General features: G+C 38.2%; 4 protein-coding genes and 3 long non-coding RNA genes across 7 annotated transcripts in view; all 7 read left to right on the top strand.

The window, feature by feature from the left end:
- LOC103514895 (nuclear transcription factor Y subunit beta) overlaps positions 1-4,358 on the top strand; it is an 11,164-nt gene extending 6,806 nt beyond the window's left edge. Inside the window, exons 3-5 of the mRNA XM_026827736.1 lie at positions 3,369-3,500; positions 3,555-3,614; positions 3,974-4,358. Coding sequence (XP_026683537.1) covers positions 3,369-3,500; positions 3,555-3,614; positions 3,974-4,071 — 290 coding nt within the window. The 3' untranslated portion in view covers positions 4,072-4,358. The remainder of the gene's footprint in view (positions 1-3,368; positions 3,501-3,554; positions 3,615-3,973) is intronic.
- Positions 903-2,311, top strand: LOC113469811. Its single transcript, XR_003393111.1, has 4 exons — positions 903-956; positions 1,407-1,509; positions 1,762-1,805; positions 2,169-2,311. It is a non-coding gene; the product is annotated as an uncharacterized LOC113469811 (long non-coding RNA).
- A 218-nt stretch (positions 4,359-4,576) lies between the features above and the next one.
- Positions 4,577-5,165, top strand: LOC113469812. The gene is made up of 2 exons (XR_003393112.1): positions 4,577-4,676; positions 4,772-5,165. It is a non-coding gene; the product is annotated as an uncharacterized LOC113469812 (long non-coding RNA).
- Positions 5,166-5,610: 445 nt separating this feature from the next.
- LOC103514894 (regulator of telomere elongation helicase 1 homolog) lies at positions 5,611-7,529 on the top strand. Its single transcript, XM_017446406.2, has 3 exons — positions 5,611-5,996; positions 6,602-6,764; positions 7,429-7,529. The coding sequence occupies exons 1-3, from the start codon at positions 5,832-5,834 to the stop codon at positions 7,527-7,529; spliced, it is 429 nt and encodes a 142-aa protein (XP_017301895.1). The 5' UTR covers positions 5,611-5,831.
- On the top strand, positions 6,951-9,006 carry LOC108253088 (60S ribosomal protein L31). Its single transcript, XM_017446407.2, has 2 exons — positions 6,951-7,082; positions 8,764-9,006. The coding sequence occupies exon 2, from the start codon at positions 8,780-8,782 to the stop codon at positions 8,999-9,001; it is 222 nt and encodes a 73-aa protein (XP_017301896.1). The 5' UTR covers positions 6,951-7,082; positions 8,764-8,779; the 3' UTR covers positions 9,002-9,006.
- A 5,192-nt stretch (positions 9,007-14,198) lies between these two features.
- On the top strand, positions 14,199-19,921 carry LOC103514891 (ribonuclease H1). The gene is made up of 6 exons (XM_026827737.1): positions 14,199-14,223; positions 14,303-14,529; positions 14,876-15,082; positions 18,046-18,265; positions 18,636-18,946; positions 19,231-19,921. The coding sequence occupies exons 1-5, from the start codon at positions 14,199-14,201 to the stop codon at positions 18,887-18,889; spliced, it is 933 nt and encodes a 310-aa protein (XP_026683538.1). The 3' UTR covers positions 18,890-18,946; positions 19,231-19,921.
- Positions 19,922-20,669: 748 nt separating this feature from the next.
- Positions 20,670-21,959, top strand: LOC103514890. The gene is made up of 2 exons (XR_541666.3): positions 20,670-21,534; positions 21,841-21,959. It is a non-coding gene; the product is annotated as an uncharacterized LOC103514890 (long non-coding RNA).
- Positions 21,960-25,135: the final 3,176 nt, after the last annotated feature.

Genomic DNA, 25,135 nt, shown 5'->3' with positions numbered 1-25,135 from the left:
AATGATACTGCTTGGTATTGAGTTCTTGACAATGTCTAAGTAACATTAATGTATGTATAAAGTATTTTATCATGTCAATTGTTTTGTTTATCTCTTGGTGAATGACTACCAAACAATATTCTTATTGGTACCATAGTACCTTATATTCACTGGCATATATTCCACCTATGCAGCCCCTGTGGTGTGTAGGACCCCCTAAATAAAGTTTATTCTTCTACACCTTTTCACCATTTTTAAAGTCCTCCCCAAATGTAGTTTTCTAAAAATATCCGCTCATAATTTGGATATATCATATATCCTTTGAGAACCCAAGACAGATCAATGATGGTCTAAAAAGCTGGTATGGAAACTTATTAAATAGGTTCTTTTTTCCTTATACTTTCTATGTATTCTTTTTAAGTACTGTAAATTCCAAGCTTGTAAAATATATTTTTTTCATTTTTTATTTATTCATGATTTCTTATGTAAAAACTTGTGTTTTTTTATATATATAAATAAATCCAATCCTCATCCATCGGTGGATCTTGTGATCGACATTTGGTTTTTCCACGGCAGGTAGACGTGGAATAGGGTAGGAATTAGGAATCACATAAGCAGATCACACAAATAGTTCGAGAGCTTAGGAAAACTGTCTACAAAGACGGACTCAGGTAATGTATTTTTTAGAAGAGAAGGGTGGTAGCAAAACACTACGATTTTTCAGTCTCGTTCTTAATAGTATACCTTAATCAGTTTGAAAAAAGAAAGGAAAAAAAAATCTTCTTTTTACTATGGTAATGAAAGGATTTTTCAGTCTCATTCTGGCAAGTTAAACAAGGTAGGTATATTCTATTCTATCATTTTGTAGTCTATTCTATTACTTACTTGTACAGGTGTACCTGTGCAGCTATACCTCATAAGCAGATCACACAAATAGTTCGAGAGCTTAGGAAAACTGTCTACAAAGACGGACTCAGGTAATGTATTTTTTAGAAGAGAAGCAAAACACTACGATTTTTCAGTCTCTTTCTTAATAGTATACCTTAATCAGTTTGAAAAAAGAAAAAAAAAACTTTTTCTTCTTTTTACTATGGTAATGAAAGGATTTTTCAGTCTCATTCTGGCAGGTTAAACAAGGTAGGTATATTCTATTTTATCATTTTGTAGTCTATTCTGTTATTTACTTGTACTGGTGTACAGGTATATCAATAGCGAAGGTTGAGTGCGAAGGGCATTCCACTCGGAAAATTTTGTTTAGCCAAAACCAGTTGGCCTCAAAGCGATCACTCTAAAGCTGATTGAGAGGCCGACGACAAACGCCGACCCCATCTGGACATGGGAAAAGGCGAAGAAGAAGACTGGTGTACAGGTGTACAGCTATACTTGATTTCTCCCATGATGGCCATGATCCTATTTGATTGTTTCAGGATGACCATTCTATCCAGTCGCAAACACACCTGTATCAATGACGAAGTTCTTAAGGCTAAAGAAAACATCAATGACCTTTGTCAGGAGCTGAAAGAAACTGAGGTAATGCCCTTGATTAGAATTTTCCTACTTACCGAGTAATCAAGAAACCTAACTCTCAACCCAAAGTTGCTTGGTTAGAAATACAGACAAATGTTCTTTACCTGCTTCGGTGGTATGGTATAGTGGTCAAGACGCTCGCGTGTTAATCAGGAGGACGTGGGTTCAATCCCTGCTAAGGTATGGAATGTTATCAACATTGTTTGCCAAAATAGCTGAGAAATTTTTAAATTATTTTTTTTCTTCTTTTTTCAGGGTAAAAACTGTCGCCATCTGACGAGTAGCTGAAAGAAACTGAGGTAATGCCCTTGATTAGAATTTTCCTACTTACCGAGTAATCAAGAAACCTAACTCTCAACCCAAAGTTGCTGGGTTAGAAATCCAGTCAGAGCAAAAATTTCTGACAGATGTTCTTTACCTGCTTCGGTGGTATGGTGTAGTGGTCAAGACGCTCGCGTGTTGTAGAAATACAGTTGGAGCAAAATTTTCTGACAAATGTTCTTTACCTGCTTCGGTGGTATGGTATAGTGGTCAAGACGCTCGCGTGTTAATCAGGAGGACGTGGGTTCAATCCCTGCTAAGGTATGGAATGTTATCAACATTGTTTGCCAAAATAGCTGAGAAATTTTTAAATTATTATTATTTTTTTCTTCTTTTTTCAGGGTAAAAACTGTCGCCATCTGACGAGCTTTAAGAAAATCCTCCCGCAAGAAATGGGCGGTAAGAACATTCTGCCCAACCTGTTTGACATTGAAGAGCTGGTCACCCTAGGCCGAAAGCACAGCTCGTGTCCCTACTATGTGGCTAGAGAGCTAGTCAACAACGCAGATATCATATTCTGTCCATACAACTATATTATTGATCCTTTGATACGAAAAAGTGTAAGTAAATTTTTTGTTTAAAATTTTTTAATAATAGTAGACTCTTGAGTGGAAGGCAGTCACTAGGCGACGTTAACGCAAGAGCTGGTCACCCTAGGCCGAAAGCACAGCTCGTGTCCCTACTATGTGGCTAGAGAGCTAGTCAACAACGCAGATATCATATTCTGCCCGTACAACTATATTATTGATCCCTTGATACGAAAAAGTGTAAGTAAATTTTTTGTTTAAAATTTCAATAATAATTATAATAATAATAATAATAATAATAGACTCTTGAGTGGAAGATAATCACTAGGCGACGTTAACGCCAGAGGCGTTCTCTACCACCTAACCCTTAGAGCTCCATTATTATGTGGTCAAATTCTCATTCTTAGTCTAACCACTCCTATAATCATTATGTAGATTTTTACTACATACTTTGTACATAGAACTTCTGAACTTATTCTGAGATACCTAAAGGTACTCTGAGATATGTAATAGAATCCCCTTGATATTTGTTTCAGGTTCAGGAACAATTCTCGAGCAGCAGAATGGTCAAAATGAAACCGTCATTTATGCCAATTATCCCAACAACATAGAACAGTTTCAGATTATTCCATAGGTATGAGAGACCCGAATGATACTGCTTGGTATTGAGTTCTTGACAATGTCCAAGTAACATTATGTGGTGGAGTTTTTTTCCCTCCTAGGACTGCAAATTAAAAATCAGTAATTAAAAATCTAATTATTTCTAGATTGCAAAAGATGCCCGGGAATGTGTTCAAGAGTGTGTATCAGAATTCATCAGTTTTATCACAAGTGAGGCATCAGATAGATGTCACTTGGAGAAGAGAAAGACCATCAATGGAGAAGACATTTTATTTGCCATGTCAGCTCTTGGCTTTGACAGCTATGTGGAACCACTGAAGATATACCTCCAAAAATATCGGGAAGCAACCAAGGGTGAGAAATTCATCAGTTTTATCACAAGTGAGGCATCAGATAGATGTCACTTGGAGAAGAGAAAGACCATCAATGGAGAAGACATTTTATTTGCTATGTCAGCTCTTGGCTTTGACAGCTATGTGGAACCATTGAAGATATACCTCCAAAAATATCGGGAAGCAACCAAGGGTGAGAAGTCTGTCAACTGTGAAGTCTATCAGGAGATTAGTGTGGAAGATAAGGGTGAGAAGTCCGTCAACTGTGAAGTCTATCAGGAGATTAGTGTGGAAGACGTGTTTCAAAGTAAGTGTTAATGAAATATTTTTAAAGCAACAACAATAAAGTTGGAAATTTTGATTTGATAAAGTCAGTATGTTAACACACAGTAGCATACTCCATGGATTTGGACTTTGCTCTCCTGAACCTCCACCCTTGGACTTTGTTGGGTTGTAAATACAGTTGCACTCCCCTGGTTCTGTGAGGTTGCACATACGGTTATACTAACCTGGCTTCTAAGGGTTGCACTGTCTTTGTCTAACCACTCCTATAATCATTATGTAGATTTTTACTACATACTTTGTACATAGAACTTCTGAACTTATTCTGAGATACCTATAGGTACTCTGGGATATCTAATAGAATCCCCTTGATATTTGTTTCAGGTTCAGGAACAATTCTCGAGCAGCAGAATGGTCAAAATGAAACTGTCATTTATGCCAATTATCCCAACAACATAGAACAGTTTCAGATTATTCCATAGGTATGAGAGACCCCAATGATACTGCTTGGTATTGAGTTCTTGACAATGTCTAAGTAACATTAATGTATGTATAAAGTATTTTATCATGTCATTTGTTTTGTTTATCTCTTGGTGAATGACTACCAAACAATATTCTTATTGGTACCATAGTACCTTATATTCACTGGCATATATTCCACCTATGCAGCCCCTGTGGTGTGTAGGACCCCCTAAATAAAGTTTATTCTTCTACACCTTTTCACCATTTATAAAGTCCTCCCCAAATGTAGTATTCTAAAAATATCCGCTCATAATTTGGATATCATATCCTTTGAGAACCCAAGACAGATCAATGATGGTCTAAAAAGCTGGTGTGGAAACTTATTAAATAGGTCTTTGTCTAACCACTCCTATAATCATTATGTAGATTTTTACTACATACTTTGTACATAGAACTTCTGAACTTATTCTGAGATACCTATAGGTACTCTGGGATATCTAATAGAATCCCCTTGATATTTGTTTCAGGTTCAGGAACAATTCTCGAGCAGCAGAATGGTCAAAATGAAACTGTCATTTATGCCAATTATCCCAACAACATAGAACAGTTTCAGATTATTCCATAGGTATGAGAATTCTCGAGCAGCAGAATGGTCAAAATGAAACTGTCATTTATGCCAATTATCCCAACAACATAGAACAGTTTCAGATTATTCCATAGGACCCCAATGATACTGCTTGGTATTGAGTTCTTGACAATGTCTAAGTAACATTAATGTATGTATAAAGTATTTTATCATGTCAATTGTTTTGTTTATCTCTTGGTGAATGACTACCAAACAATATTCTTATTGGTACCATAGTACCTTATATTCACTGGCATATATTCCACCTATGCAGCCCCTGTGGTGTGTAGGACCCCCTAAATAAAGTTTATTCTTCTACACCTTTTCACCATTTATAAAGTCCTCCCCAAATGTAGTATTCTAAAAATATCCGCTCATAATTTGGATATCATATCCTTTGAGAACCCAAGACAGATCAATGATGGTCTAAAAAGCTGGTGTGGAAACTTATTAAATAGGTTCTTTTTTCCTTATACTTTCTATGTTCTATGTATTATTTTTAAGTACCTACTGTAAATTCCAAGCTTGTAAAATACATTTTCTTCATTTTTTATTTATTCATGATTTCTTATGTAAAAACTTGTTTTTTTATATAAATAAATCCAATCCTCATCCATCGATGGATCTTGTGATCGACATTTGGTTTTTCTACGGCAGGTAGACGTGGAAAAGGGTAGGAATCATATTATACTCATGTCCCAGCTTCCCCTCGTAAGTTAGTGCCTGGTTTCAGTAACCACACTTTGGGAACAGCTTACTTCGATAGTGCTGCTAAATGTCATGTAGCGAAGGAAATGAGAACTAGAAATCGCGTTGCAGAGCTCAACGAATTCGATCAGCTGATTGGTGAACCGGTGAGTTTTCAAACGTGTCAAACATCTGTTTGATGGTGGGAAATTTAAAAAAAATTTGGTTTTGAAATTTCGAATATTGTTCGGCGGAATCTGGCTTTTCGGTGTAAATTATGTCATTTTGTTCTTCAACAATAAGAATTAAGAAGTGCATTTCCCATTATTCTTATAAATGTTACAGCTAAGATACACTCTCTTTCGATCCTGTCAAAAAGAATCACTCTCAAGATTTTCCAATAGCAGTTCCACCTCTCCGAATAGTGTCAAGTGTTTCCGGTTAATCTTCAAACGAAGCTGACTAGAAATGGATGAAGACTTGTTGTTGGAAAACTCCCAAAAGTTACAGGCAGTGTTACCCTCTGTCAAAGACAAATCGAAGCCATCTGCAGCCACCTCATACACTATTGGTGGAGTCAAAGTTGAGTTCCCCGTCAAAGCATATCCATCTCAAATTTCAATGATGAATCAAGTGAGTAACCTCTTTGAACAGGTATTTAAGTACCTTTTTAATCACAAGAGAGGGAAGTCAACAATAGAGGATTTAGCAAAATCTAAGGGAGAAGGAGAACAGATAGTAGAAAGCCATGGTCCAGATTTTTGTCTGTCCAGCAAAGGAGAAAATGAAGGCCAAGGAGGTTGAAGGGGGGCCTTTTGGTCCCTCCTAAACACAGCCCTGTTTGGGAGCAAAGTTCCCCTTATGTGGTGAGTAACCTCTTTGAACAGGTATTTAAGTACCTTTTTAATCACAAGAGAGGGAAGTCAACAATAGAGGATTTAGCAAAATCAAAGAGAGAAGGAGAACAGGATAGTAGAAAGCCATGGTCCAGATATTTGTCTGTCCAGCAAAGGAGAAAATGAAGCCCAAGGAGGTTAAGTGGGGGCCCTTTGGTCCCTCCTAAATACAGCCCTGTTTGGGAGCAAAGTTCCTCTTATGTGGGAATCAAACCCATAACCTAGCACTTTTAAGGCAGCCTAACTAGGATGACTAAAAAGTCAAGTGACATTTTCAAAACCTATTTAAATGAGCCTAATTATTTCTTAAAATATTCATCTTGCAAAATACTTCATTTACAGGTGATCCAGGGTTGCAACAAAGCCAAAAATTGTCTCTTGGAAAGCCCTACTGGGTCAGGCAAAACTCTGGCTCTCTTGTGTTCTGTACTAGCCTGGCAACGTAAAGAGAAAGAATTAGTTCAGCAAAAAATGTTCGAACAAAGGACTCAAGATCTTCAGAAAAGTAAGCCTTTAATCCCTAGGTCTCCTGTCTCATGATTAGACCATGGTCAAATGTAGACATTTTCGAGATCTCTACATTTCCTTCCCTGAAATCGTGCCTGCTCAAATTTTAAATAGCCCATTCAGATTTCATCCAATCAGAAAGCTCCAATTCAAAACCAATGCACTGATACCAAGGGTTTTGATTGGCTGATATTTCATCTTTTGTTTACAAATACAACGAGCATAAAAAAGTTGAAAATAAAAACCAAAACAAAAACATTTCAGCAAGTTTTGTGTTTTGTGGTCGGAGCGACTTTTTTCTTCTTTTCAGGGAAAGGTAAGTTTCAAATACTCGATTTTATCCGAAATTATCCTTATAATCCTGCCATTAAACTTATCCAAACTTTCATCGATGAAGGGGTTACTGTTTGTGTTAAAGCCGAAATTATCCTTATAATCCTGCCATTAAACTTATCCAAACTTTCATCGATGAAGGGGTTACTGTTTGTGTTAAAGGACCGGTAATTGTGGCACGAATATGGAGACTATCCGAGTGTCTTTTTAGCAATCCCCTATTTGACTTGTGAACAGAGGTAATCCCCGAAGGATCCCTGAATTTTGAAATCTTATTGACTTCAGCTTCTTGGTTCTGGAATTCTAGTTTCTATCGTTTCTCTTGATAGTCTTGATCATTAGCTTCCCCCATAACATCCGATTCCTCCGTATCAACCCTCCTTCAGTATCTGTGGCTACTAATAGTAGACTATCCGAAGTGTCTCTTTAGCAATCGCCTATTTGACTTGTGAACAGAGGTAAACCCCGAAGGATCCCTGAATTTTGAAATCTTATCGACTTCAGCTTCTTGGTTCTGGAATTCTAGTTTCTATCGTTTCTCTTGATAGTCTTGATCATTAGCTTCCCCCATAACATCCGATTCCTCCGTATCAACCCTCCTTCAGTATCTGTGGCTACTAATAGTAGGGGGATAAAAATACACAGGAATTATCCTGAAAAAATCTCTAAAGCCGATAAACTGTTTATCCATTCCCAACCTTTAATCCGAATCTACTACTATCTTCCTTCTGGAGTCAGGTTTATTCAGGATTGGGTAATTATGCAGAAGCCACGACAGTGAAAAAGAAAGCTCCTTTTTGTATATAACCTAACCCTATAATAACACTAATCACTGCACGTTTGGTTGAGATGGTTGCTGCGCTTGGCGGTATTTTGACCGCTTTTGGACAGATTTCGACCATTTTTTGGCGGTTTTCAGCTATACTGACTAAACGGTTAGAGATGTTGTAAAAGTTACAATAGAACATAATAAGCATCATTCAATAGGATAAGGAAAGTCGTGTGATGTTCACACCAGATTTTTGTATATAACCTAACCCTATAATAACACTAATCACTGCTCTCTTCTTGGTTCTGGAATTCTAGTTTCTATCGTTTCTCTTGATAGTCTTGATCATTAGCTTCCCCCATAACATCCGATTCCTCCGTATCGACCCTCCTTCAGTATCTGTGGCTACTAATAGTAGGGGGATAAAAATACACGGGAATTATCCTGGAAAAATCTCTAAAGCCGATAAACTGTTTATCCATTCCCAACCTTTGATCCGAATCTACTACTATCTTCCTTCTGGAGCCAGTTTTATTCAGGATTGGGTTATTATTCAAAAGCCACGACAGTGAAAAAGAAAGCTCCTTTTTGTATAACCCAACCCTATAATAACACTAATCACTGCTCTAATTGTGAAAACTCCTTTTAGAATTTAACCTAACGCTATAATAACATTGGTCACTGCTCATTTGTGCCAGTTCCTTTGGTAGCAATCTTCCACTGACGTGAATTCTGCACAAGTACCCAGGATTGTATCCTAGTCTATTCTAGTGAGTTATTAGTAGTATCTTCTGTTTGCCATTATAGGAGAACTTTGAATATTCTCATGCAGGCCAGTTTTGGTATACTGTCATGCTAACATCTAACATCCAGTTCTCTGATATATATTTTTCAGGAGAATATCTGACACAATGGTGAAGAAACCCGCCACCAAGAAGAAGCCCTTAAATGAGGTAGTCACCCGGGACTACACTATTCACATGCACAAGAGACTACACAAAGTTGGATTCAAGAAGCGAGCCCCTCGTGCTATCAAAGTAGTCCGTGCTTTTGTCAAGAAACAAATGGGAACAGAAGATGTCAGAATTGACACCCGATTGAACAAGCACATCTGGAGTAAAGGAATCAAGTAAGTATATTTCCTCAATGCATCTGTCTGAGCTGTGCACTGTAGACCTCTCTTGCCCCATTTGGTTTTGGTGGGGCACTAGCCTAATAAACATGGATAGTGAGTGGCTGGCCTATGGGTTCATTATTTTTATTGAGCTGCTTTAACCTTTTGGCTCTCAATAATTGGGATATTGAAAGGGGTGTGCACTTTTTTTTTAAAAAAAGAGTCGATTCTTTGAGTCGAATATTTGAAAAGAATCGAATCGTGGTATTCGAATATTCAAAAAGAGTCGAATATCCCATCCCTAGAATCAACTACTCATGTCCCAGCTTCCCCTCGTAAGTTAGTGCCTGGTTTCAGTAACCACACTTTGGGAACAGCTTATTTCGATAGTGCTGCCAAATGTCATAAGGAAATGAGATATAGAAATCGCGTTGTAAAACTCACCGGATTCGATCAGCTGATTGGTGAATCGGTGAGTTTTCAAACGTTTCAAATATCTGTTTGATGGTGGGAAATTTAAAATAATTTTGTTTTGAAATTTCGAATGTTGTGCGGCGGAATCTGTGTAAATTATGTCATTTTGTTCTTCAACAGTAAGAATTAGGAAGTGCATTTCCCATTATTCTTATAAATGTTACAGCTAAGATACACTCTCTTTCGATCCTGTCAAAAAGAATCACTCCCAAGATTTTCTGATAGCAGTTCCACCTCTCCGAATAGTGTCAAGTGTTTCCGGTTAATCTTCAAACGAAGCTGACTAGAAATGGATGAAGACTTGTTGTTGGAAAACTCCCAAAAGTTACAGGCAGTGTTACCCTCTGTCAAAGACAAATTGAAGCCATCTGCAGCCACCTCATACACTATTGGTGGAGTCAAAGTTGAGTTCCCCGTCAAAGCATATCCATCTCAAATTTCAATGATGAATCAAGTGAGTAACCTCTTTGAACAGGTATTTAAGTACCTTTTTAATCACAAGAGAGGGAAGTCAACAATAGAGGATTTAGCAAAATCAAAGAGAAGGAAAACAGGATAGTAGAAAGCCATGGTCCAGATTTTTGTCTGACCTTCAGCAAAGGAGAAAATGAAGCCCAAGGAGGTTAAGTGGGGGCCCTTTGGTCCCTCCTAAATACAGCCTTGTTTGGGAGCAAAGTTCCCCTTATGTGGGAATCAAACCCATAATTCAGCACTTTTAAGGCAGCCTAACTAGGATGACTAAAAAGTTAAGTGACATTTTCAAAACTTATTTAAATGAGCCTAATCATTTCTTAAAATATTCATCTTGTAAAATACTTCACTTACAGGTGATCCAGGGTTGCAACAAAGCCAAAAATTGTCTCTTAGAAAGCCCTACTGGGTCAGGCAAAACTCTGGCTCTCTTGTGTTCTGTCTTAGCCTGGCAACGTAAGGAGAAAGAATTAGTTCAGCAAAAAATGTTTGAACAAAGGACTCAGGATCTTCAGAAAAGTAAGCCTTTAATCCCTAGGTCTCCTATCTCATGTTTAGACCATGGTCAAACATACACATTTTTGAGATCTCTACACTATGTACCTACATGCTAAAACAAACCTCTATTCTAAGCTCAAGTTCTGAAGAACTCGAACTTATTTCTTCTTAAACCTTACATTTTTCCAACCTCAGCCCATGGCCAACTAATAATAAATATTCCATGTACTTCTTCTCTAACTTTTGCCCTCGGACACTTTTGAGCTACATTATACATTCTTAAGCTTTTTTTTTTACCTCTTAAGTACCTTTTAGGAAGTTGAAGATTTCTAGGCTGAAAGCTAAAGATTTCTCCACCAATAATGGGATGGAGCAACAATTGTTAGTCCAGACATCCGCTCCCAATTCTTTTCTTTTAACTTCTAAGTAAGCAACTATTCTGTATTGTTTTCTCCATACAGACGTGTATAACCACTATCAATCAACAAGAAGACGAGCTTCGGCAAAGCACGAAGAAAACCAGAGTAGACAAACTCAAAGTATTGAATGGCCGATCGAAAAATCTAGTGTCCAGCATAGATTTCATTCTGGGCCTTTTGTACAAGGGCATACAGACGTGTATAACCACTATCAATCAACAAGAAGACGAGCTTCGGCAAAGCACGAAGAAAACCAAAGTAGACAAGCTCAAAGTATTGAATGGCCGATCGAAAAATCTAGTGTCCAGCATAGATTTCATTCTGGGCCTTCTGTACAAGGGGGTCAACTGTGAGGATTACCATGTGTGTATGGAATCGTCGGTAGCCTTTGACCAGGTAATTCTCATAACTCTGCCGTAATGCATGGCTATCTAATTCAGCACTCGAGCCTTGGTGTCCCCTTGTTTTCAGCTGATACAGCTTGACCTGATGTTGGATGAACATTTGAATCCGTATGTGCTCAAAGTGAAGGATACACCTTGTATTGAAGATCTGGAGCAATTCAGCACTCGAGCCTTGGTGTCCCCTTGTTTTCAGCTGATACAGCTTGACCTGATGTTGGATGAACATTTGAATCCGTATGTGCTTAAAGTGAAGGATACACCTTGTATTGAAGATCTGGTGTTGAAACGAAATATATTCTATGATACACTCATGTTGTGTGATGTACAGACAAAGGAGACAAAACACAGAGATAGCGTGAAGCAAGTTATGGGGAAAGGGAATGTAAATGAGGAAACTTTACTGTGAGGATTACCATGTGTGTATGGAATCGTCGGTAGCCTTTGACCAGGTAATTCTCATAACTCTGCCGTAATGCATGGCTATCTTAAGGCGGTCTCTTCTTGATCCCTTGTGTGCCGCGTCCTTTTTGGTTTAGGACTATTGCACTGTGCATGGCTTTCTTAATACATATGTAGTCTCTCAGTCTCTACAGTTGTTTTACATCTTAGTAACGAGTGATGCTCCTTAAAACCCTTAGATAACCAGGACGGAAGAGTATAGGTTGGTATAATTATATTGGCACAAAATACTCAATTCTCATACCAACATATTTTATGTGTAACTTTGGTGTTTTTCAGGAAATGTAGTCTCTCAGTCTCTACAGTTGTTTTACATCTTAGTAACGAGTGATGCTCCTTAAAACCCTTAGATAACCAGGACGGAAGAGTACTTATAGGTTGGTATAATTATATTGGCATAAAATACTCAATTCTCATACCAATGTGGCGCTCACAACAACACTCAACACAAAATTTTTGAGAATGCTCAATGTTTTCAACGAACACTTTGACATCAGTATTAGATTGTAGACCTGGGAATTAGTTAATCTACTGATGGCCGGGGTCACCATTAGAGTTTTAACGCGGTATAAGTTTAACTCTTGGATGAAGCAAATCTGATTGGCTGAAATTTTTGAAATTGACCAATCAGAGATTACCTGATCAAAGAGTTTGTGGCGCTCACACCAACACTCAACACTAAATAAAATTTTATCTCTTCGATTTCGGGACGATAAGACCTTTGCAGTTACAATTCACTCTATCAAACTTCTTAAAAAAAATAATAATAAATAAAAAAAAAATAAGAGTAGAAACACCTACTGGCCTGTGTAAAACAAATGGGTGCCGTCAAAGAAAATCCTCAACACTGTGGTAACTCTCATGGTGAATTTCACCAACTACTTTTTAGCTCCTAACAGCCTGTTAGCTATTAAGCCTGATATAAATGAAATAGAACTTAACAGGCCTTCTAAGAACTGAAAAATTATTGGTGAAATCCACCCTCAGTGGTAAAAACGGCCATTAAAAGACCAGATGAAGCACTGTGCTTGGTTGTGGAAGAAACCGTCAGACTGTATTGAGATCTATGACTCAGCCCATTTATACACCGGCATACGGCCTAGATAATATTGTTAATCCTCCAATCATGCAACTGATCTGACGTGTGTATGAAATAATATTAATCATAAGATCGATAAGGTGAAGGTGCTCTTCGAACTATAGATACCTACATAGATAGCTAATAGGTACCTACCTACCTACATCATAGGTAGATTAGACCTAATGGGTAGGTACTAGTACATAAAATACATAATAAACGTCTACCTAAGCACATAGTGTGTTTGAATCCCCTTGAAGTAGGTAATGCGATACTTTTTCCAAAGTATAGGTACATGAAAAAAACTTAAAAAAGAGGTTTGATTCCTCCAATCATGCAACTGATCTGACGTGTGTATGAAATAATATTAATCATAAGATCGATAAGGTGAAGGTGCTCTTCGAACTATAGAAACCTACATAGATAGCTAATATATAGGATATAGATAGTTAATATAGGTACCTACCTACCTACATCGTAGGTAGATTAGACCTAATGGGTAGGTACTAGTACATAAAATACATAATAAACGTCTACCTAAGTACATAGTGTGTTTGAATCCCCTTGAAGTAGGTAATGCGATACTTTTTCCAAAGTATAGGTACATAAAAAAAACTTAAAAAAGAGGTTTAACCTTACATAGAAAACGCAGGTTCTCGTTTCTCCACAATTTCCATCTCTGAAGTATAAATAACACTTCCAAATTCTTGGCCAGAACCTGAGAGCTATGTCTAACTGATGAGTTCAAATAAGAACGAAACGCGTCTTAGGCTGCTCTCATCGGTGTTGGCTAAAAGTTAAACTAAAACCGATTTTGAACCCTGACTGTGGACCTGACCATCCAGCGGCAGATCCCGTATATCTACCTCATCGTACCTATACTAAAGAAGATGCCCGGATATCCTACCTGACTTTACCTGTGAACCACTGAACCCGTCATCGCATCATAGGGATAACAGAACTTTCAGGCTGAAAATGTCCTAAAAATGCTTTATTCTAGATTCTCTTAGGTGCACTTTGAACTTTTTTTTACCAAGATTCAATACTGCTGCTGCTACAAAACCTCCTGTTTTCATAGGCAGACTTTGACACAGAATATTCAAATGCGTTCAGAGGGCACACATCAATGTATCAGATCTTTTTGCACCGCTTGAAATAGATCTTTTTTCTTCGCTCAGTCAATCCTACTTGTGTTTTATATTCACTCTTAAGTATTATAGTGAAACAGTTGAAAAACCTCACAAAAAATGTTAAAAATGTGAGTGTAAAGAAACTTCGTATCCCAATTAAAGCGTAACTCATTTAAAAATTTGACGGCTGAACTTTTGATAACGCTCAAAAGGAGTTCTCTGGTCTCAGAACCTTACCTTCAGGTCACTCAAACTTTGCATAGAGCTTCGATTTAGGATGTAGATGACGCAGAGATTCAATACAGAAGGTACGATTCGTTGAATATATAGAGCCAAAGTCCTGCTATTGAGGGCTAAACTTTTCTGTAAAGCTCGAGCTCTGTAAAGGTGTTTTCTGGACTCGCTTTCCTAATACATGTCAATATTCTGTCGTATATCCCACAGGTTTACTCAAGGGTGGTGATTGGTATCAAATTCAGGCGTATAGGGCACTAAACCAAGCCCTAGGGCGATGTATAAGGCATCGATATGACTGGGGAGCCATCCTGTTGGTTGATCAAAGGTTCTACAGCAAGAATTCCCAACAAGGACTCAGCAAATGGGTGCGAAATCAGGTGAGCTCTCTCTCTCCCTCTCTCCTTCCTTTTCTTCTTGTTTCTATCTCCTCTTCCCTTCGTTTCTTCCCCCTTTTACGTTTTCTCTCTATTCTTTTCCATTTTCCTATTTCTCCTTTCATAGGTATAGGTTATAAGTAGTAGGTACTACTTCTTCTTTTTCGTCTGCTCCTCTCTCTTTTTCTTTCTTTTCCCATCTCTTAGTATATATTTTTAGTTGATTTTTATTATTATTATTATTATTTTATTATTTTTTTTATTTTTTTTAGGGATTATTATTTTTAGTAAGTTAGCTTTACGAAGCATTATTTACAAAATGAATAAATTTCTTTCGATCTTTCGTCAGGTTCAAAATACATCTAGTCACAACACCTTTATGGAAAATCTGAGAAATTTCGTGCGAAGAAGAATGGAAATCCAGCTTGAAGAAGAGCGAGTGAAAAGGGAGGAAGCCAATTTAAATGAAGAAGAGGAAGTAATGGACGATACCGACAGAGCTTCGTCTTCTCAAGAATCCACGGGGGGAACACAGTCTCAGAATTCCACGGTTATGGTAAGAAATAAAATAATTATTATTGATTTCATTCCGCCATCAGAGGATTTATTTGTTTATTTATATTTATTTAAAAAATAATAATAAATAAAGATAACAAAAAAAAAAGATAAGATTGTACCTTGGATTAATTCAAGGCACATTCTTTTACATCCATACCAATACAAGAACGGAAAAGTTTGGTCAGAAAATTTCCGCCCTGACCGGAATTGGAACCCAACACTTCCAGGTTAAGAGTCAGTGCTTTTGAACACACAGCCACAGAGGTGGGCTTATTTATCATTATTAAAAAAGTTGAGCCCTCTAGCCCCTACATGGGGTCCGCCCCTGAAAATTCAAAGTGTCCCCCAAGTAATTTTTCACAAACCATGTGACAACAAGAGTATTTTTAAACTGATCAGCATAAAATACATGCTGATAAGAGACTCTCAGTGAATGGTCTTCGTTTATAGTTGACATTTAAGTAATACAGATTTCTAAGAAGAGAGACGTAGGTCTCGTGATTATTGGCTGACTAATACCTATTTTTTCAGGCATGGTCTCCCAGGGGGCATTTTCCTTCTAGAATAACTCTGCCCCTAAATTTAGAGAATAGGTACCTCTTATTTCCTGTTACTTGATCATGATGCTTTCAGTTTACACGAGTGAAAGAGGTTTGATAGAGGGATTTGTAACTGCCAAGATTTAAGCGTACGAAAGTGAAAAGAGACAGAAGACATGGTTAATACAGCTCACATGCATTGCACCCTCGTCTATCAATTAGCTTTGGACCAGATGTGGATATTGTAAGATTTCTTTTAGTTTTGGTTTATTGTTTATAATTCAATGTAAACAAACTACATATACAAGAAATTACAAACAAAGGGCGAAATTATTGCTTGGGGCAATCTCTACTATTCATCCCTGTTTTGGGTACCTGGTTACCCCAGGTGCCAACCAGGGGTGCCTGATTACTTACCTTATAGGATAAGGAAAGTAATGACAGTAATAAACTGATATCGCTTGCAATTAAGAACAATTATTTAAATACCTTTGCATGAAAGATAACAATGATTCATCTTTCATGGAAGAATTTTCACGATAACATACATGGGTGTAGGCACCACCTTGATCTAGGGGGATAGCAGGTGCTGGTTTAGGGGGGACTTACTCTCTGGTTTAGGGGGTACTTACCATCGGAGGGGTTATTAACCCCTCAAATATTATTTGCAAAATTAAAATTATTACGGAAAGTAATGACAATAATAAACTGATATCGCTTGCAATTAAGAATAATTATTTAAATACCTTTGCATGAAAGATAACAATGATTCATCTTTCATGGAAGAATTTTCACGATAACATACATGGGCGTAGGCACCACCTTGATCTAGGGTGGTAGCAGGTGCTGGTTTAGGGGGGACTTACTCTCTGGTTTAGGGGGTACTTACCATCGGAGGGGTCATTACCCCCTCAAATATTTGCAAAATTAAAATTATTATATACAGGGTGCGGCAAAAGTCCGGCAAAGCCTGAATATCTTCCGTCTGGCTTTAGGTACGAAATTGAAACTTTGCATGGTCACATGGTTTGAGAAAAATTACTTGGGGGACACTTTGAATTTTCAGGGGCGGACCCCATGTAGGGGCTAGAAGGCTTAACTTTTTTAATAATCTGTTCTCAAAAAAAAAAAAAAATCCCAGCATTCTTCCCTAGGCATCTGGGGTGTTTCCAGTCATTTAAATCCTAGGACTGGAACTCGTAAACAAATTTTTCGGGGTAGAACTCAGAACTAGGACAGACATAGGGGTAGAACGACAGAACAGGGGTAGAACAGAACTCATGAACGAGTGACGTTTACTTTATTTTTTAGGCTTTGTTGACATATTTAATTCCTCTTAGAGGTTTCACACTGTTCTTACGATAGGTACAAGGATCAGGGATCAGAGTATTATCAGAGCCATCCCTTTATCAAACCTCTTAAAAAAAATAATAATAGCATCCATGTAACTGCTTTTCAATCTACTAATAGGTAGTTTGATAATCTCTTGGAGGGTTTCAGCAGTCATTATATATAAGTTCTGTGGGTGAACTTGATAAGGAGAACCAAAAAGGCATATATATTTTGCTTTTTGGTTCTCCTTATCAAGTTAAAAATAATAATAATAATAAAAACAAGGAATTTTATACCTTTAATTGTACCTAAATGTTATGGTATTATCTATGCTCCTACCTCCCCTCTACAAGTCTACAAAGACTACATAAATATTTTTATTTACATATTTACACTCTGAGCAACAGGGCCATGTGTGACCTAATATCTCTCTTTTAAGTGTTTAAGTTTTCATAGCTAGAACGCACTTGTTTGATGGTTGTTTGTATGAGATTTCAGCCAGTAGCTGATTTGTTTATTACTACGGAGTTAATACGGAGATTTGCTTGGCTTTCAGTTTTCAGATTTTTGATTCATATTTCAGTATCAGACTGAGTCCAAAATCGACCGCCTACGGCGGCCAATTTTTGGCCAAAGATTTTCTATCGTAAAATACTCCCCGTGTGATAAGGAATCATATAAAGTATGAAAAAAATTGATTTTTTTTTTCTTCAAAGTTCGAAGCAACATTGACTTTGGTTGATATCTGGATGGGTGACTATCCGATTTTTACCAAATTGTTCCAGTCGCGTCTTTGGACCATACCGGGATAGCCTACCAAATTTCTTTCTCTACGACAAATCGTTCTTGAGATATTTTGTTCACAACTTTCTACTTTTTCCCATTTAAACCTGTAGTACGTAACGTACAGACCATGGGCTTAAAACCACTTTTTTGGAATCAGGGGACCCCAAAACGGATATTTCAACCCATTTCCCGATTTTGAAAATTTGGACCGATTGCAATACTTTCTCATTACCTTGTATAGGTTCCCTATACGTGAGGGTAATAGAAAGTAAAAATCTTCTCTTTGTTTCGTCGTCCCCATTAGGAGACCGTCAACTTCACGATGGATCCCGACAATCACGTTGTAGTGTTCACCGATGGCGCCTGTCCTCGCAACGGAAAAGTCGGTGCCTCGGCCGGTTACGGCGTGTATTTTGGCGAGAACAATCCGCTCAATGTGGCGGGAAAAGTGACGGGCCGAGTAACCAATAACAATGCCGAGATCCAGGGCGCCATTCATGCGTTGAAACAGGCGAAAAGTGCAAGTGAGTCACATTTATATTTATAAAAAACTATATTACATTAAAAAAAAAAATCTAAGCTGGAAGAACAAAGTAGGGTTCCCATGACCGCTACGCTGCCAAGTTCTCCCGCTGAAAAGCGAGGGATATCCTTTGTGGATATGCAATTATGCAAGTGAGTATAACGAGTTTAGCCAGTCTAGTGAGGGTACCGCGCCTGCCTTGTAAGCGCTAGGCCATAATCTCGCCCAGGGCGAAATTTTTCATGAGACCTTGTTTAGACTGCAGGAGTAAAGGGACTTTTCAGTCTCATTCTGGCAAGATAAACAAGGTATATTCCATTTTATTCTATTCTATCGAGGTCTTTTCTATTCTGTTATACTATCTCCTTCAGATATCGACAGGGTGTGCATCAAGTCGGACTCGCAGTTCATGATCAAGTGTGTCCAGGAGTGGATGCCCAAGTGGCAGAGCAACGGGTGGCGCAAGGCAGACGGCAAACCGGTTCAGAATAAGGAGGAACTTCAGGAGCTTTTGCACCAAATAGGGCAAATGGAAAGCGTCAAGTGGGAGTTTGTGCCGGGTCATGGGAATTCGCATGGGAATATGAAGGCGGACGAAATGGCGCGCGATGCTGCGGGGTGGTAGAAACGTGTTGAAAATCAAATAAATCCATGATTGAATAATAAAATATAAAAATAGTACATAAAAAGCACCGAGCCCTTTTCAAATAACTTTTCAACTTATCACACACAATTAATGAAGATTATTTTTCTTCTTCTTCTTCTTCTTCTTTTCAAATTCCAACTCGTGTACGTTCAATCGTGAACGTTTTTAATTTTTTCACTAATTTACCAACAAATATAAATCAACAACTTTAAAGATATACTGAAAATTTAGACGACACGCTATCAAAGAGTCTTATTGAACTTTTCGACGCCAAATACAAAAACAAAGCACCTAAAGTTAGTAAATATGTCAAATAGTACATTACTTTCCTTCCTATAGGATAAGGAAAGTAAATGGTGCTGCTGGGTGGTAGAAACCATTTTGGTTGAAAATCAAATAACCCATGATTGATTAAAAAGAAACCCATGATTGATTAAAAAAAAAAAGTTTTTCCTAAAATTTTCTAATGGCCGGCCCACACGAATGGTGGATTTCACCAACCTTCTATTTAGTCCCTAACAGCCTCTTACCTTAACAGTAGCTCTGTTAAGCCTATCCCTATACAAATCAAATGGAACTTAACAGGTTGTTAGCTTAACAGGCCTTTTTTTTTCTTTTTTTGTGAAATGCACCCTAAAATGCATCTATGATTTACTTTTAATCTTAAAAGCATTCTGATTGGTTAATTTCATATTTTCTGGCCAACCAGATTGATTAATCCTATATAAAAGTTACCTAATAAATCTAATTATCTAATTATTAATCTTTGAGCGTGGTCCCGGCCATAATTGTTAGGTAGCGCCAATATTGAGTTGTTAAACAGCTGATTCAATGTTTTGACACCTTTTTCCCTAAGGGGTTCCATGATAGCAAGGAGTGTCCATGATAAAGTAAGTCTAATTAAGTCTTGGCCAAAGAGCCTTTGAAGTGCCTTGTTTATCTATTTCATGAATTAGTTAGAGAACACTTTATAAAAAGTGCTCTTATTTTCTTTCTTATTATATACTCACCTTGTTTTATTATCTTACTCTTACTTTCTTTTCTGTTAATACATAGATACTTTGGATTTTTAATTCAATAAAGGGAATATTAATATTTTCTAAATTCAAAGGTATAAATATAAGTGTTTTTGTGTTCCTGTTTCTTTTTAGCTAAATCCCCTTTAGGGGTGAGCTGTTCATTTCTATCGAAAGTCTCAACTTTGGGTCGGGGTTGTCTTTTGGGTCACTAGGAAGCTATTCGCTATGAAAACTCATTTTGATATTTATATACATATGGCAGCGAAAGTTTGTCACTCGATAACTCAAGAACGGTTAAATATTTTTCAACCAAAGTTGGTACCCATCTCTGTGGCCGAGTGGTTAAGAGCACTGACTCTCAACCCGGAGGTGCTGGGTTCGAATCCCCGCCAGGGCGGAAATTTTCCAACCAATCGTTTCCGTTCTTGGATAGACATGGATGTAAAAGAATGTGCCTTGAAGTAATGCGAAAGCGGTGCCGAGGTACAATCTTGAGGGGGGAAAAAACTGATAGCTTCCCTTCGTTTTATTATTGGCAGACTTCTCCTGAAGGAGCTCTTCCACCCAACCACTTAATCCTATGTTTAATCTCATAGTGTGATGCTGGGCATTAACACTTAAAGGGCTACCTACCTCTTGGGGAGGAAAAAGGGGTGAGCTGTTCATTTCTATCGAAAGTCTCAACTTTGGGTCGGGGTTGTCTTTTGGGTCACTAGGAAGCTATTCGCTATGAAAACTTATTTTGATATTTATATACATATGGCAGCGAAAGTTTGTCACTCGATAACTCAAGAACGGTTAAATATTTTTCAAAAGTTGGTACACTGGTAGACCTTGGGTCAGAATAGAACTTAATAGTTTTCGGGCCAAATTGATCGAGCGGTGTGCGAGTTATTCACTATTGAAGGTCAGGCAGTCGGCCTCTGGCAAATCTTTTTCTTGTAGAGCAAGTAAAGTTCAGTAGGCAGATATGTTTTCTTGGGTTCTTAATCCCAATAAAACGAATCCAGAAGGTCTAGGTTTTTAAGAGTTTGCAATTTTTCTGGTTTTCTACCCTCTAGAAACCTCCTTCTCTGGCTTTTAGGAACTGTAACTAAAGTCTTATCGTCCCGAAAGCGAAGATAGGATAGGAGAAAGCCAGTCGTTCTAAGAACGATCTATCATCTGTTAAGGAGAAAGTCCGCCCCGGGTGGGAATCGAACCCGCGACCTAGCGCTTACAAGGCACCAAGGCAGGCACACTACCCAAGCTAACTAGGCTGGCAAGTTAGAATCAGAACAAGCTCACAAAAAAGGAATGTCAATGTCCATTCATAAATGATCCATAGGTACCAATAACAGGACACCTTTTTATTTTTATGCTCATGGACTGTGAAGGATTTCATGGAACGGGACCCAGCAGCTGTTAAAGCTCTCCCACACCGCGGTTCCATCGTTGCTAAAACTCTCCAAAGAACGGACGTCACGTGTCACATCGGCGCTTGGCGGGAAATTTGAATTTTTTAAAATTAAAAAATATTTTTTATCAAACTTTTTTTTTGCCCAACTTTCTTATCAGTTAGCAGTTACGTTATCAGCCCTAAACCAGTGAGATAAAGCGCTACAGGTGAGTAATTTGTTTTGTTTTTGGCCTTTTTGTGTGCATCTTATGTTTCAGTTTCAGGGTAGATTTGGGTCAAAAGTGCCAGAACAGAAGTTATTTTAAAACCCAGTGACAAAGTGTTTCAAAGATTTCAGCAGTAGAAATTTGTTGTAGAAATCTTTTATCAGATTTCTGATCAAAGAATCATTCTTTGTTTTGGTACACATAATTCATCAATTTCTGAGCAACATAGCAGGATATAAGAAGGAGTACAAGCATCTCTTTGTTCCAAAGTGTAGTTCCTTTAGACAATTCAACATTGTTCCGCAGGGCAGTCAGAACAATGTGGAGTCATTTAACAACTCCACATATGAGTACACACAGAAAAATGTCATTCCATTTGTCAATGTGTGGAATATAATGTCCTATTTGTTTTAAGGCTCATGTAAGTACCTACCTAGCTACTAATACTGCTAAGGAAAAACCTTTAATAATATTACATTGATAGGTAATAATAATTTATTGAAATGTGAGGTGGCAAGATGTGAACCATAAAACATTTAATTCATATTGCATTGCATGTAACTTTTACTCTGTAAAGTACCTAAAGGCCCATTCCCACAGTGGAGTGGAAAACATATACCTAGCACACGGAGCATCAAGCATCAGGTCAAGGGAAGTGACAACTTCAAACTGAATAGAACTGAGATCTGTTTTTAGCCTAAAAAGCTATAGTTACCTTATTTGTAATGATTTTCATTAATTTAAAATAAAATCTTTTCTTTTCTGTTGGGACATTCATAAAATGCATTTGTGAAGTCCTGCGCTGAGGCAGTTATACCTTCCTATATTCCATTGGGTAAGAAACTCAACGTTAGAAAATGCCGTAGGCATTAAACTCCACTCTGTAACAACGGAGGTCTAATAAAATTGTCCCTAGATCTAAGAGGGGAAAAGGACAGGATAAGAGAAATCTATTCAGGACAAAGTTCGCCCCTGGCCGAAATCGAACCCACCGTAATCCACGACCTAGCGCTTACGAGGCAGGTGCGGTACCTTTCAAGGTAACTTGGGGTGGACATTAAATAATAATAATAATAAAATGAAAGTAAAACCTTTTGTTGTGCCATATCCATATGTGCCATAATTCTCGATAGGTGCGTCAGATTTCGATGAAAGTTGAAACCTTTTCCTTCGCAAGATCTATAGTTCACGGAATCTCTATCTTATCTCTGTGGTCACTTCTATGATTTCATCTTTGTTGTCATTTTCTTCTAGTTTAATTCTATCTCTGTGGTCACTTCTATGATTCCAGTGAAGAAGAACAAGGATGCAGGTTATGGATATCACGAGAGACAGTGGCAGTTGTTGAGGCGTGGCCGATATGTGGAGTTCAACCTTATCTATGACAGGGGCACCAAATTTGGACTCCAAACCCCTGGTGCTCGCTATGAGTCCATTCTCATGTCCCTGCCTTTGACAGCGGTAAGTACCTACTTTTTACTTTTTTCTAAATCTTAGTAATAAGAGAGTTTTTCTGTTTGTTTGTCTGTAAGAGGTTGCCGTCTAAACGGTAAGTCGTAGAAACTTGAAATTTTGTACACAGGTTCATATTTTTATGGCGGTAGTTATAGGCTAGGTTAAAATTTCCTAAAGTCAGCCGTTCGCGAGTTATTCAAGAAATTCGAAATTTTTGGCCGAAAACCGAGCGACGCAAAGATCGCGGGTATCCCGCTAGTAATTTTATATCGAACGGAGCAAGGCGACTTAAAACTTAAACGTCCCATTATAGCAAGAGTTTCTGTCCAATGATCTATGCCAACAGGGTTGGTTGGTTGGTTTGGTTGGTTGGTTGGTAGAGATAAAGGAATATTTTCGAAGATAAGATGATGAAAGTAAACTTTGATCTTTTCCTGCTCTACAGAAATGGGAGTACATGCACACACCAGAAGAGACCAGCAAAGAAGGTCAGCTGATCAAAATTCTCAAAAATCCCAAAGAATGGGTATGATTAGCGAACCAAGACCGAAATGACTCCAGAAGAATTTCGAAGCATTATTTCTGGAACTTGTGGAAAGGTTCTGGAACTGATTTCGCAAAAATCCAGGGCACATCTTTTGAAATCCATCAGGTCCAGCGATTTTTGAAGCGGAATAATTCGGAAATCCCTCAAAATCCATCAAGCCCGGGCCTTCTTGGAATTTCGAGGGAAATTTCATGAAGTCTAGGCCTTTTTAGAATTTGGTGGGAAATTTTCCAGCCCGACTCTGATTGGAATCCCGTACCTCTAGATCGCCAAATGTCAGCCCAAAGCAATCACCCTAGTTAGGGCTGATTGAGAGGCTGACGAAAAACGCCGATCCCGTCTGTACATGGGAAAAGGGGAAGAAAAAGAAGCTAGTTACACACGAGCCGACGACCAAAACCAAACGATATTATTTCTTTTCATTCTAATGGATTAAAAAAAAAAAAATCTCTTCACAGAGGAAAGAAGAATTTCGGAGAAGGCCAGTCCCTGCCATTCTTTGCAGCTGGTGTTAGTGCTGTTATTCATCCTAGAAATCCAATGGTACCCACCATACATTTCAACTACCGCTATTTTGAAGTCAAAGATTCGAGTGGTGAAGTACAGGTGAGTTCTTATACTGACATTAATTCCAGAAGTCATTTATTTATTTACATTATATACGAATAGTACATTACTTTCCTTCCTATAGGATAAGGAAAGTAAATGGTGCTGCTGGGTGGTAGAAACCATTTTGGTTGAAAATCAAATATTACTATCTATTTACAAATCAGCAACCTAACTATCAAAAAATAGAAAATAAACGGGTCTATCGCGCCAGCCTAGTTAGCTTAAAAGCTGCGCTGGGTCGCGGGTTCGATTCTTGCCCGGGGCGACCTTTATCCTAAACAGATAAGGTTCGATTTCAGGACGGCTGACTTATTCTTTCTTCGATTTCGGGACGATAAGACTACCTATCTCCATAGTATACAGCAGGGGTGGCCATCTGGCCATTGACCTTATCTTCGGAAGCCAGAATTCGATTAAGCTGATTCGGGGCGAGCCACGCTGTAGACGAAATTTTTGAAAATTTTGGTCTAGAATCTTCAGAATTCAGTCTCATGTAAATTCTGATCTTAAGATGAATTTTTCAACAAGTATATGAACCATGATTAGAGAATAGAGAGTCGTACGAGATGGTCTCGCGACCTCGCGAGCCACGTTATGGCCATATAGGACTAGGGAGGTAGTTACCTGTCTGGTGTCCTCTATCCATTTAGTGTACAATTCAGTACATGGAGATACCTACATACCTATCTCCATAGTATATAGGAGGACTAGGGATGTACATAGGTAGGGTAGGTACCTGTCTGGTGCCCTTTATCCATTTAATGTACAGAGGTGGAGGTATTACCTGTATCATGCAAGATGGACGGGTTTTTGAGAAGGCAGGGGTCAACATTTCGGTCGTCAGTGGTAGTCTGCCTCCCCCGGCGGTGGCACAAATGAGAGCAAGGTGAGTGATGAAGAAAATCAAGTAACGGACCTTGGTAAGTAGATCCAGCCCCTCAAAGAGGTAAAAGTTTATCACTTTTATCAGCAATGTACATGTAAATCTTA

This window comes from Diaphorina citri, unplaced genomic scaffold, assembly GCF_000475195.1.
Source record: "Diaphorina citri unplaced genomic scaffold, Diaci psyllid genome assembly version 1.1 scaffold1241, whole genome shotgun sequence".
Taxonomy (NCBI): Eukaryota; Metazoa; Arthropoda; class Insecta; order Hemiptera; family Psyllidae; genus Diaphorina; species Diaphorina citri.
Note: the sequence above shows the minus strand (reverse complement) of the source record. Positions and strands in the feature narration are given on the sequence as shown.

What these genes read in the sequence shown, in the direction of transcription:
- LOC103514894 (XM_017446406.2), top strand. Translation starts at nt 5,832, where the DNA reads ATGGATGAAGACTTGTTGTTGGAAAACTCCCAAAAGTTACAGGCAGTG. An exon ending in AAATTTCAATGATGAATCAA is followed by an intron (nt 5,997 to 6,601) that starts GTGAGTAACCTC and finishes CTTCATTTACAG; the next exon opens with GTGATCCAGGGTTGCAACAA. An exon ending in GACTCAAGATCTTCAGAAAA is followed by an intron (nt 6,765 to 7,428) that starts GTAAGCCTTTAA and finishes TTCTCTTGATAG; the next exon opens with TCTTGATCATTAGCTTCCCC.
- LOC108253088 (XM_017446407.2), top strand. Translation starts at nt 8,780, where the DNA reads ATGGTGAAGAAACCCGCCACCAAGAAGAAGCCCTTAAATGAGGTAGTC.
- LOC103514891 (XM_026827737.1), top strand. Translation starts at nt 14,199, where the DNA reads ATGACGCAGAGATTCAATACAGAAG. An exon ending in GCAAATGGGTGCGAAATCAG is followed by an intron (nt 14,530 to 14,875) that starts GTGAGCTCTCTC and finishes ATCTTTCGTCAG; the next exon opens with GTTCAAAATACATCTAGTCA. An exon ending in CTCAGAATTCCACGGTTATG is followed by an intron (nt 15,083 to 18,045) that starts GTAAGAAATAAA and finishes CGTCCCCATTAG; the next exon opens with GAGACCGTCAACTTCACGAT.